Source organism: Synchiropus splendidus, chromosome 17 (genome assembly GCF_027744825.2).
Source record: "Synchiropus splendidus isolate RoL2022-P1 chromosome 17, RoL_Sspl_1.0, whole genome shotgun sequence".
Classification (NCBI taxonomy): Eukaryota; Metazoa; Chordata; class Actinopteri; order Syngnathiformes; family Callionymidae; genus Synchiropus; species Synchiropus splendidus.
Genome location: NC_071350.1, coordinates 3,031,388 through 3,044,482, shown reverse-complemented (window position 1 = coordinate 3,044,482; position 13,095 = coordinate 3,031,388). Strand labels below are relative to the sequence as shown.

The following is a 13,095-nucleotide window of genomic DNA, read 5'->3' as shown; positions in this document are numbered from 1 at the left end:
ACGCGCCCATCCATGTGCAGCCGAGTGACGTGCGTGTGTGCTTGTGCCGGCAGGCTTCCCAGCGACGGCGTATGGACCGGTGGCAGCGGCAGCGGTAGCAGCAGCGCGTGGCTCAGGTAGGGGGGCCCGTGGAAGAGGCGGCTACTTGGCGTACCCACAGAGCACAGGGCCAGGTAAACGCTCTGTCCATGTTCTGTGTGGCTGCTGCTCTCTTCAACTTCCTATGCTCTGCTTCTCCCCATAGACTTAGTCCCCCCAGCTCCCACGCAGACTTTCGCCAACATTTGTAGTCCCGACAGGCCTTAAGTACACAGTCGCCACCAGACTCTATACACACTCGCACACACACACACACACACACTCACTTCCCACTGTAGAACCTGAAGCAGTAACATTTACTCACTAATCCTCTGAGAGATTTTTGATTCTCCAAAGCCACAAGCGAAGAAAAAAGGCATAGTATCGTCTAATTATCTTCAAATCCTCTCCATATATTTGATATGCTAAAATTCCAGCCTGTGTTGATGCGTCCTTGCTTTAAAATCACACAGTTGCTCCAACCTTTTCTTGTCACTTCAATTTTTTCTCCAAACTTCAAGTAAACAAATGCTGATTGATTTTCATTCAGCCAATACACTTTCTAAATGTTACATAAACATGAAAAAAACATACTTATATAAGAGAGTAGAATCAGCAGTAATGGGTTGATTCTAAGAGATAGATAAACTTGACTTGTCCCTCACATCGCTCTTGACTGTAATGGCCCATTTATGCTCAATGTTACGGACAGATCCAGACACAGACAGAGTCTTCTATTTGTGCTCTATCTTCATTTCGTCCATGATTCTCCACATTTCCAGCAAGCTAGTGATGACTAGATGACTAGTGATGTTCGATTCCACTGATTTCCTTTCCAATTTAACAATTTAAGTTTGATTTAAAATAATGATTCAATATTTGGTAGCTAAAAAGTAAAGTTTACTTACTTTTCATCGTGTTCCTGTTAAGGACATACATTACCTCAAATTACTTAAGTATCGAAAGTATCGATATTTTGGTCTGAAAATTGATTTTATAGAATCAAGATCTAGTATCGGAGGTATCGATATTTCTGGATCTATCTGCACATCACTAATACAGACCAAACAGAGCAATACCCCTGGAAACAGTGGGGGGCAGTGTTGCTGTTATGAGACGTGAAGGAGACATAACAATGGCAGTACTTCTCTGTCCTCCTAACGTGATATATATAACTCCCTCGCCAACCACCGCCTCTTACAACACCGCCTCCGTTTTCCTCTTTTTTGTTTGTAGTGGTCATAAACTTTTCACTCTGCTCTGCTCCCCCTTGTGGATATGTTGGTCAACAGCAATACCAACGCAAAAATCACAAAGGGGTGATGGTAACATCATTTGAAATGGACGGGTACAATTGTATACATAAAGGGAGCGTGAATGGGCCTATAGCATCAATACGTCCATGTGCTTAGTTCCTTAGGGCCTCGTTGTTCAGTGTTGTGAGGGGCCTTAAGCCACAATAGCATGGGAAACTTGACCAAATGTAAAGTGGACAAAACAAGATTAGATTAGATCCAACTTGTGTGTTATTCCTTGAAAAAAAATGAAATAATTTAATAGACAATTCTCCTTCCAATTCAGTCAGTGTGCATCATACTGCTTCCATTTAAGTGTTGAATATCTGAGTGAAAGAAGTATGGTAAGAAAAAAGTAATAATAGTAATAATAAAAAAGAAACATTTTTTCGACATTTAAACACTTTATTAGTATTTTTACCTCTAATTTATCTTTGGGGACTGTTAAATGAATTTATTCAAATGTTAAATCTAATTTATCTTGGATTAGTGGTGGGTTCGGCTGACCTTTTACCCAACGCATCAATGCATGCCCTGGTCCTGCATCAGGGCAGGGCACTTGACTTTTATCCAATATCATCCACCCCTAATTTTTCTCTGGTACCCTTGTGTTGACAGTACGGATCGGATACAGTGTGAACAGAATCTTAACGGTGGCACCGCAGTCGTGCCTGTCACACATTCCGGTCCATACCTCGTCTCATCCATGGATACAATACTATATGGGGACCTTACTGCTCGTACAGGGAATAGTCCAAACAAATCCCTTCTAGCCAACCCGTGACGGGACATTCACTGGGCAGACTTTTCCAACTCTCAGTCAACCTTCGAACAAACACACACACAAGGGTATGATAGTGATCCACACCCGTGTGGAACATTTTTCACGGTACTCTTGTTGAGCGCGTTGAGGATTAAAATCGTATTTGGCTGACCATAGATAACCTTCAAAAGAGGGCACTGTATATCCTCTGCTGAAGGTTCTTTAACCTCCACACCTCATTATTAAACGTCTGCTGCACACACCGTAACTATCTCGGGCTCCGCGAGTCAATGCACATGTTGCAAATGTCAAATCAGGAGATTAGTCCTCACCTCTGTGTCAGTGTGTACGAAGCCTGCAGACATGAAGTTATAAAACACCCCAGTCAAGTGTAATTACAGGTCACATACGAGTCGGTATCTGCCAAGAGATTTGTTCCTGACACGAGAAGCAAGTTTCTTTCCGTCTTTAACGCCGCATTGATCCACTTGTCGGCTTCATTTAGACATCTTGCTTTTTCCACTCGTACAACTGTAGATCATTCAATAGCTGTCAATAAAAGCTCCCCTGACTGAACACTCAGCCGCCGGGCTTCACTGAAGAGCATCTTTCCTAATCCGAACCTTGTTGGAGTAGATCTGTATTAATTGTATCTGGGATGTTGTCTGCTCGTGCACTCGCTCTCCGTAATGTTAATGAAGTCGGCAGTTGCTGTGTAATGTGATTCTCCCTGCTCATGGACAGGCAGGCGGCAATGGCGCTACCAGTGTGCGCACGCGGCCCCGTAACCTCATCCAGACGCACCTGTCCTCGCTTGAACTTCATTTAAATCAACAGAGGGAACAATGGGAGCCAATCACATGTGCTTTCTCCCACGTTGGGCTCTTTGATTTTGCATTTGCTAAACAAACAATTTAACCAACAATTGCGAACACTAAGAAGCAGACACGTTGATTTGCGGTTAACAGCAGCCAGGAGACACGATGGCAACCATTATGTGCGCTTTAATTCTGACAGCTGGAAATGGGAGACAAGTCAATGATGATGAATAGGAGGGGTCGGAGGGTGAACGCAGTAAACAATGACATCATGGGCTCATTGTCGAACACTTAAACAGGCATTTTTTAAGTCAACTATGAACCTCTGCGATCATTGTGGAGCTGAGGAGGCAATTCATTTCCCCAAAGGACTACATGAGACGCTGCAATGATCAGAATTGTCAAGCACGGTTACATCCAGAAGGGGAATATAAATTTGTGATGATAGGAGATCATTGTAAAATATTATGATATATATTGTAACATAATAATAACACATTAACTATATATTTATCTATATCTATCTATATTCATAGATAGATATATACATATATAAGCTAACAGCCTGCCACTGAGAAACCGGCGGTCTCACTTTCATGAGCCCTGAAAACTCTGTGCACCGTCAAGTGCTGGAGCTTGAAATGCCGTGTTTAATTTGAAGTCGCTTTCACGTCTGAAAGTCTATATATATATATATATATATATATATATATATATATATATATATATATATATATTCAAGTCTTAGAAGTCGAATTAGAAGAACACAGGTGCCCGACAGGGTTAGTCAGAGAACATACATGGTTCCGGTGGGGCACAGTGCCTGAGGACAAACGTTCACCCCAGTGCATCATCTACATAAAATCATTTGAAGCCTCACCCTGAAATAATGCGCATGAGCATCACTGCCTCAGGTTAAACTGGCCTGGTACATGATGACGAAAAGCTCAATCTTAAAGATATCGCTGTGTACTTCCAAAAAAAAACTCTGACATATAATCAATCAGCAATTTTGTCTTGGTTACACGCTAATAAAATTCTGCATTGATTAACAGATGCAGCGTTCTCTGACTGAGCACAGTGAAATTGTTTGGGCTTGACCTTCTCTCAGTGTGCTGTCTGCTTTTGAGACAATTCTCTGATTAAATCTGTTACATGCAGCAAAAGTCAGAAACCCTTCAGGGAGAACAATCCGCTGGATTTAGTTTTTGCCACATGTACTACTTTACATTTTTCCATTTTTATTCTTTGTGTGTGTATTACTTTGTTTTCTGTGTGAGGCCGAGGCGTGAAGTTGTTTCAGCTTGAATGAATGAGTGATTGTTGAAGAAAGGAAGATAGATTCAACATATATATATATATATATATATATATATATATATATATATATAGAGAGAGAGAGAGAGAGAGAGAGAGAAAATGTGTTAAAATAGTTAAGCATTTAAATTTAATTTAATTTAGTTTAAATTAGGCTGTATAAAAACATTGTGATTTATTGTGCTGTTGCCAAACTGATGCAAAATAAACAAATATTTTGTTGTTTAAATGTATGGGTCCGTCATTTGATTCACTAATTTACCAAATTCATTCAAATTGAAAAACGTGGCTTCTTCTGGCAAGTATTCTTATACCATTAAACTGCGATTAATTGAGAATGTATTGCATATAAATTAATAACAGAAATTAGGGGGAAATGCTATAAATACAAACAAAAATATGTTGTTTATAAAACAGTTCCGTATGTTTGGTTTGTCAGCTAGTTTTTAACATCATTCAAATGTGTGTGCTACCTGATCTTTTTCTCAGCACATTTTCACTCCCAGTGTGTCATATTTTCAAGCAGACTTGAATCCGCCGTGTTGGTCGAGGTGTTTCAGTTGAGCCGGTGGGGGGGGGGTCACTTATCATGACTTTGAGTTGTATGCCATTTATAGCATCTTTGACACCACTGTTTTGACAGAGTGTGAGTGGCCCCACCCATGACTTAGCCCTACCATCACCCTCCATATGTCTTCGATGACACATGCTTCACCCTTGAATCGATGTTACTCTTTCAACACTAGACAAACGCACTTGGATTCAACATTGAATTACGCTGATTTATGGTTAGAATTGGTTGAAATGTCTATATTGATCAACAGTGATCATAATGAGCACCTTATCTTGATTGTTGATGTAATGTGTTTTTGTTAGCTGACTGACGCAAAAGACCTCTTGAAAATACTTGCTATTGACGCACTGAGAGTCAGAACTTGGCTTAAAGATGCATTGCATTTCAATGTTTCTCAGTCTTAAGTAAAGCTTTAGCTTGGTTAGATTGTATTATGAGAATGTTGCCATCAACGTAGCTTGTAACAATGTTGAACTTTTTAAAATGAGTTTGCTAATTTGTGCTAACTGTATGTTGATCCAACAATAGATTTCTGCATATTTGAATTGTAGCTGTTTATCATTATGCAGCGGCATTGTTGTTGTTAGCGTGCTTCACTTGAGCTTCAGCTTGATCAGGTAGCACCACTAGTTTTATTTGTTTTTTTTCTGTCTTTGTTAACAGCTGTGTATTATTTTAGCTGATAATGTGTAGTTAGAATATAGCGTCTTAGCTTTGGAATGTTTATTCGTGTTCAGTGCTTTTCCAGTGTTCACACAAGGGGCCTGTGGGGCTCGTGGACCAAATCTTTTAACGTTTAGAGGCTCAGTAATAGTTGACCAGTGTTGACTGGTAGACTGTGAACATGTGTGCACCTTGTCGGTCACTCTTTAAATGGTTTTGCCTGCAGTACCAACATTGAATTTCAAGGTGATTATGAAATTAATTGTGAATATAATTCTTATCCAACTAGCAAAGCTGGCTGTTTCATCAGGTGTTTTTTGTTTTGTTTTTTTTTATCTTAGTGACTTGATCTCAGGTCAGGCTAGGACTCCTCTGAGCTGACTGAGAACTGAAAAAGAAATAAAGGGAACAGTCACACAGAAAAGAACGATAGATGACGGTGAAGCTTTTGAACAGAGTCTGAAGCAGCAATGTTGGAAAGACTCTGGCTCCAGGCGGGGAGTAGATCACAGAGATGCAGCCTGAGCACAGAATGTACCGCTGCCTGGAGGGAGTGAGGTTCTGGCCCACTCTCTGTGCTGCTGGACACTTCCACACTCATGTGAACACAAGTGTGAAAAAGGGCAGGAGCCTGTGCAAATTAAAGTTACTGAGGAGGAAATTGCTCATGCAGAGATTATTAATGCGTCAAGAGCTAGTGCTCCGCTGCATTCTGAACATCGATCGCTCATTATGACCAACTGCCTTGCTTTTTTTAATTGGCTTTCAGTGCTAATATTTCCAGCAGTATCTATTTAGGTCTGAAAATGTGAGTTTCAGTCAAACAGAATTTGTCACAATACTGTCATTTGAAGTATAGTCTGGGGTTGGGAGTCAACTACAGAGTCAAGACTATAACAACGGTGTGCACTAAAAAAAATGCTTGCTGAGTCTAAAACAATGTGAGGTAAGTTCTCACATTGTTCTATTTCTTCATGTCCAGCCTCAGTAGATTACCAAAATGTGTCAAAAACTGTTTTTGGCCCTCTCATGCAGTTTTGCTAGTTTGGATAAAATAATCCAACTTGCTGAAATCAACCCAGCGATGTTGTCTTTCCTGGGGCTTTTAGCTGATGGAGAAATTGCCGCACAAATCACATCAGATTTTATGAAAAAGAGGTGTCAAAAATGTGTCAAACCCAAACCCAATGCTGGATTGGTTCCTACCGTGCACAAGCAGCAAGGTTAATAAAACAGGCACGAAGTGACGGAAACCGAAACAAGCTGCAGCACATTTGTCGACAACAGCAAGGCATCACTCCCTAAATCATTAGATTAGAAGTAAACCTGATCCTGTTGTCTGCTTGTTCTTGTTCAACTCCTGTTTTTATCGGCCACAACCTGAGCAAAGTCTATCATGCACTTCAATAGTCAGTCCATCAATAGGTAGGTTAGCAGCGGCGATGTTTCTCCATCGTCGGTTATGGAGTTACAAATTAACTGTTTATTTCTCAGTGAACTCGCAATGACTAACCAAAACATTTTGGACTAATCTTATGTCTATAAATATAGACCTCTGTAACCACTGACACTTGGAAGCAAAGAGAGTAAAAACATACTCTGTTTCCAATGTATGCCATTAACTTGTGCCACCCGTCTCCTCCACTCTTCCTCTCTTCATGAGGTGATTTGATCTCTGTGTGAAAACAAATTCTCATTTGAAAATAGTCTAAACACCGTGGCAACTGAATGCGCTGACTCCTGCGGTCTGCTTAAATATTCAGCATGGTCATTAAATAAATGTAGATTCTCAATAGTCCACTGCTAACTTGACGTACTTATTCCTGCCCTAGTTTCCATGAAGCTCCTTATTACTACTTCAGATAGTGGCTTGAGAGTGCGCAGCATGAAACTTGGTTGCATTTGGGATAAATTTCTATTTGTTGGCTTAGTGACATAAACACAAAATCACGTTGTCGTTCTTTGGGAACATTTTAGTTTTGCTCTTCTAGCTGTAATTGTATTGTGTTTGTCTCTGAAACAAAACAGTTTCTAACACCAAGCGCTTGAGCTCACTTCATTAAAACGTTGAACAAAATCAATTATATAGTTTTAGACCAGGGGTGTTGAACACCAGACGTCTTCCTTTGAGAACAATGTGTAACGTAAGGGAAAAATAATGTCTAGAGAAGCTCCTCAAAGTCTCTGTCAGGTTTCTGTGAATCTCTCTGAGCTCCTGGTAAGCTCTGATATCAGTCTGAGATTTGCTTTTCCACCTGGAGAAAACATTATTCTGTGGCTCCTACAAGTGTGTGCTCCCTTTGTCTGATAAGACCAGAATAAAGTGATACAGACTTGAAGTGTAAACAGTGAAGGAGTTGATTTTTTTTTTTTTTGCACTTTTTATCTTTAACGTTAAAACAGTGACTGGCACTTCCTAATGCAGGTCATTATCTATTCCTGTCCAACTGGCTTTGGGATCTTCAGCAGTGGCCACGAGCGACCAGGACTGTCAGCCTGCACTGGACTTAATGCATCTTGCTGATCTCAAGTTCATTTGTCTGGAATGATAATCCTCGTGTGGCCCTTTACATGGATTCCCACTAAATAACAGGAGCATTCAAGCCAAGGCTCGACTCCTGAAGTTGTGACACAGAGGCAGAGAAAATGTCCCCTCTGCAATTTAGCCACATAATGGCGACTGTCACAGCTGTGGTGGCAGATGCTTGGAGGTTACTGCCTGTTGGGACACTCAGCCCTCCAGGGGACGCTTACATAACTCCAAAGACAACGTGCTGAAGGCTTAATCTGAGTCAACACTTTTGGTTGTCAGTTGATGTGAGCCCAGAAATAAATGCAAATATTTTGCTAGTTATTTTGCCTAGGGATTTTTGCTGCCGATCAGCCAGAGTGCCGATCACATGGATTGACAATGAATTTGTAATCAAAATGATGAGACCTTCTGTGTACAGCACATGATGTGAAAAAATGAAAATGAAATGAAATCATTTTAATTCAGACACATTTTTAGATACCTCTTCAAGGAGGCAAAAATCAAAAAACCTTCCTGAATACAGCAACTATTCTGTCAAAAGGACAACTGAAAAACATGAAATGCGATGTGAGACGTTGCACTTTGGTGAATCTCTTGAGAGTTTGCTTTGTCTATGAAATATTTACATACTGTAGTGGGACTCATAGACTGAGAGCACTGCATTCATGAAAGTTTCCACTCCGGATATTTTCAAAAGTTTCAGATTCAGGAAGCCATTTCCTCATACGTGTAAACAACACCTGAGAAAGGCTGGTCATCTAGCTTGTTGAAGTAATGATTATTTCTTGGGCAATTAGCAACACCCTCGGACACGCGGGTGTTGCTAAGCGCCAGCCGCGCTAACAGCCTGCTGCGCTAACAGCCTGCTGCAGAGGAACCAGCGGTCTCACTTTCATGAGCCTGGAAAACTCCGTGCTCCGTCAAGTGCTGAGCTTTAAATGGTGTCTTTAATTCGAAGGCGCTTCCCTCCACTGCATTTCCCCGTGCATGTGCTCCAGGATGCAAGCTGTACATGACAGACTGAAAGAACCTCCACTGCAGACATGCTGCTGCAGAGTGAGCAGCGAGTAGGGAGGAGCGAACGCATCACAACCTGCGGGGATCCATCAGAGCGCCGGCTGTCACACGTGATCGGTTGTTGTGATCAGCAATGACTGTTAGTGATCGGCATTCACTGATCATGCTGAAATCGGCCGATCTTGATCGGTGACTTATCGATCGGAGCATCCCTAATTTTGCCCCTATATAGCTTCCTAAAATAATGTTGTTCAACCAAACTGGTGTCGATCACAGCACACAGCAGCTTGAACAATGTATTTTTATTAAACGTATTGAATTTCATTGCAGCTGCCTCAAGATATTGTCGTCGTGGAGAGAAATAAATTAGCAGGCACGTTAATTTGCTCCATTGCTAATTTGTCAAACACTAGTCTCCTCGAGAACTGAAGTGAAGATGGCGCTGGTGGATGTGATTTTCACTCTTGACACTGATGAGGTTTCGAGACCCGTTTAATGATGAAGACGTGGGGTTAAATGCCAATCATGACTCCAGTTGACTTCCTGACATTTAGGACTGAGGCAGAACACGAGGGACGTCTGTGACTCGAGGGAGGTTAAGTGGAGGTGAAGCGAAACAGCTGTATTTTTATATTGAACTGAATAATTACTAATACTGTTTTTGGCCTCGAGCCATTAGCTCTGCTATTTGCTGCGTTCCTCCCTCCCCTTCCTCTCACTCCTCCAGCTGCTAATCATCTTTGTATGAGCGTTAATACTATTTAGTAGAGCCCACAGAATCGCCTGGTTTTGTTAGGGTTAGGTGAGCTACCAGGCATTGTAGGCCATTTTCTTAGATTGTGTTTGCAAATTTAACAGAACAAAGTGCTAAAGGCACTTTTGGCATTCTTACTGGTGAGGTTTTTTTTGTTTTGACTGCAGAGAAATTGGCCTGAAAAACACTTCCCACAGCCTGACAAACTAGTAAAAGCTGACAGTGCTATTGATAAGCGTTCTCAGATGAAATAGCTGTAAACTTGCAGAGGGCTTTTGAAGCACTACTGCAGGGGTGACCAACTAGTCAGAGGCTAAGAGCCACATTGTTTTAATGTGTTGCTGAACAGAGCCACATCCTACAAATATATTACAGCTGAGCAGCTGGTCATGTGACTTAGCGGCAGTATAGCGGATAAACCACATCTCTGTGTGTCACAAGGTTGCTGGTTTGCATCTCGTGTGCATGTATTTTTAAAATTCATACGTTTTACAGTGATCCTCCTGGAAATGTCAAGCGGAGTAGAAAGAAATATGTGAGCCATTTACTTGACTTCTATATTTTTTGACGTGGCTCATGCCACCAATAATGTGGCCACCGGTCTGTATGTGTCAGCGATGCTGCAGACTGGAGCGTCTCATCTTCACTCCACTGAATTAAACAGACTCCACCACCATCAACATTGAATCAGAGGTGAAACACATGCCATGCCTTCAGTTCAGGGAAAGACAAAGTCAAATGTGGAACTAAGTAAATTGTGTTGATCGTGGATCTGAGGACGTGACTCACATCGGCATTGGACTTGTTCCATGCCATTTCCAAGTCCTGGCTTTGGGGTAACTTGTGAGAATCCACCCGATTAAAGAATTGGACTTCTATCTTCAAGGGTGTGTCAATATCCCAGTGAAATGGCCTGTTGATTGGTAAAAATGAAAATGTGATGTCATTGTTTCACGTCAATTTCTGCAGCTACTGATACTTAATATGTAATAAACAAATTCCTTGGAAAAGTTGTAACCTCAAATTGCTCGCAGGTTTCTTTGCTCAATTTGCGAGATGTGAGAAATAAATCTCCCGTAAAATACTACGTCATGTAAATGCCACAAATATCAAGCATATTATATCATACCTAAAATTGGGAACCTTCTGTTTTTGATTTGTACGTTTTTTTGTGATTTTTTTTTTTGTAATTCTGCCCTTAGTGTGTTTGTGTTTGCATGAGTGTGTCTATTAAAACAATCTAATACATGTTTTGTTTATTAATCTGCAATAATTTAATATTCAATAGCAGGATTTTTTTAAATTGAATAGACACAGAAGTATCAGGTTTATTGAACTCTTTACAGCAAAAGGTGCTCATTTCATGTGCTTCAGTCTTGACAAATATATATATTAAATCATTTTCTGTCCATCAGCAGAATCTCATTTACTCTCTCTATAAGTTCAAATTCATTCGATCTTCTTGTACTCTTACAAACTAATCTGCTGACACCATTTTGAATTGCATCAACGTTGTGTCTTATACATAAGCGGACGCTTTTATCACTCATCTATTAGTAGTGCTGCATAAAGGTTAGGGTTCTAGCTCCTGCCTCTTACTTGACTCGAATGTTTCCTTGTGTTCCGTTTGATTCTTAAGCCACCAACTGCTTCCCCGCTCCCGACATCAAGGATTGATGTAAATATGAATGAGTTGATCTGCATGTTGGACTGTCACGGAGGAAGGAGGAAAAACAGGTATAAAATGTGGAAGATAGGGAAAAAAAACAGACGCCTGAGTTTGAGTGAGTAAACGCAAGAAGAAGTCATCTGTTAAAATTCATTAGCCAAGCTTCTCTGAACACCAAATGACAAGACATTAAATATGTATTATTTATGAAATGTCTGTGCTCTCCGAAAAAGGGTGTCTAGTGCTGTTAATTACTCAGCCATTCATTCAGAAAAGATTATTTCAAATGGAAAGTGAAAGCAAGGCTCGACGAAAAAGAGCTGTTAGTTTCTTTCACGCTTCTCTTTTTTTCCCTAAATGACATTGGTGAAAATGGAAAAGCTAATTATGGTAGCTCTAAAATTCAATGCTAATTTGAGAAGCAGCATGTCGGGTTTATTGACATCTTCTGTAGAGTGATGTGGTTTGATGGCCACTGAGGAATCTGCCGGCGCCGCCAGGGAAAAGGAGGAGCGACTGTATGAGGAATAATTCCTCACAGAAATGAAAATAACTTTCGATAATAGATTTTTTAAATTCCCTACCCGGCACCCGCTCGCTCACTGGAGAAATGACACGTTTCGCGGAATCATTAAAATATTGCAAATATTTTGTGTATTGTTTGCTCTGCGGTTAAAGAGCCATGTCAGTCAAAACTAATCTCAGGTGATGATTACTTAAAATGCTTGGCAACTTTCATTACACGTTACTGGGATCCCTGTTTTTTCATATTTGTTTTATGATTTCATAAAAAAAAAAGTATTTAGGGCAAATAAGACACATTAATAAAAGATTATTGTTTTTTTTTATATTAAAACAAACAGATCCATGAAAATGTTTTTGCCTTCATCCATTTTCTTCCACTCGTTGTGTAGTCACAGAAAGTTCACTCTAAACAACATTGTAATTACTTATGATTAACTGTGTGTGAATATGCAAGTAATTGTTTTAAATTTGTCAAAATATAAAACAATAAATTTCTGAATGAATCTGTTTTTTGCTATATCTAATTTGGCATTCATCTCAGTGAGGACGTGCAGGACCCCAACTTTAAACCAATGCCATCTTGTTATGCCCAGAAATTTTCTTTATAAATCAGGCAAGTGAATTTGTCTCTAGCGCTGCCATGAGAGAAACATCCATGTGTTACGTTGAGTGACTTAGTTTGGTTCAAATGCGTCGACATTTCATAACCGCTAAGTACAAGCTGTTTTTCACAAACAGTCCCTGAACACTGAAGCGAGCTCCACGCTATCCATTATCATGGTCATCGTGATTGGTTTGGACTCCATGCCGGGTGAAGAGGTGCAGCCGGGCTTTCAAGGTTTGTGATTCCTCCTTATAGGCAGTCACCTGGCAAAGTGGGAAGGAGAGCAGGGCATTTATCCATGAGAGAGAGCCGCCCCGATGATGTCCGTGAGAGCTGAGCGCAGGACACTCCCTCCCTTCATCGCCTGTCAACTCGCTGTGGTCACCGAGGGCAGAAGGGAGAGAGAGGGGGGAGGGTCCTGATAATTATCAGTATAAATGAAGCCCTGCGAATGATTCGCACCGTTGGGTCCCATGATCTTGTCT

General features: G+C 40.8%; 1 protein-coding gene across 11 annotated transcripts in view; it reads left to right on the top strand.

Moving 5' to 3' along the window:
• The window catches only part of msi2b (musashi RNA-binding protein 2b), a 340,308-nt gene that overhangs the window by 301,830 nt on the left and 25,383 nt on the right, over positions 1-13,095 (top strand). For 7 of the 11 annotated variants that reach the window (XM_053847943.1, XM_053847944.1, XM_053847936.1 and 4 more), the window contains exon 11: positions 54-173. In XM_053847943.1, the coding sequence (XP_053703918.1) occupies positions 54-173 (120 nt within the window). The remainder of the gene's footprint in view (positions 1-53; positions 174-13,095) is intronic. The other 4 variants (XM_053847946.1, XM_053847947.1, XM_053847941.1 and 1 more) reach the window with 1 other exon arrangement.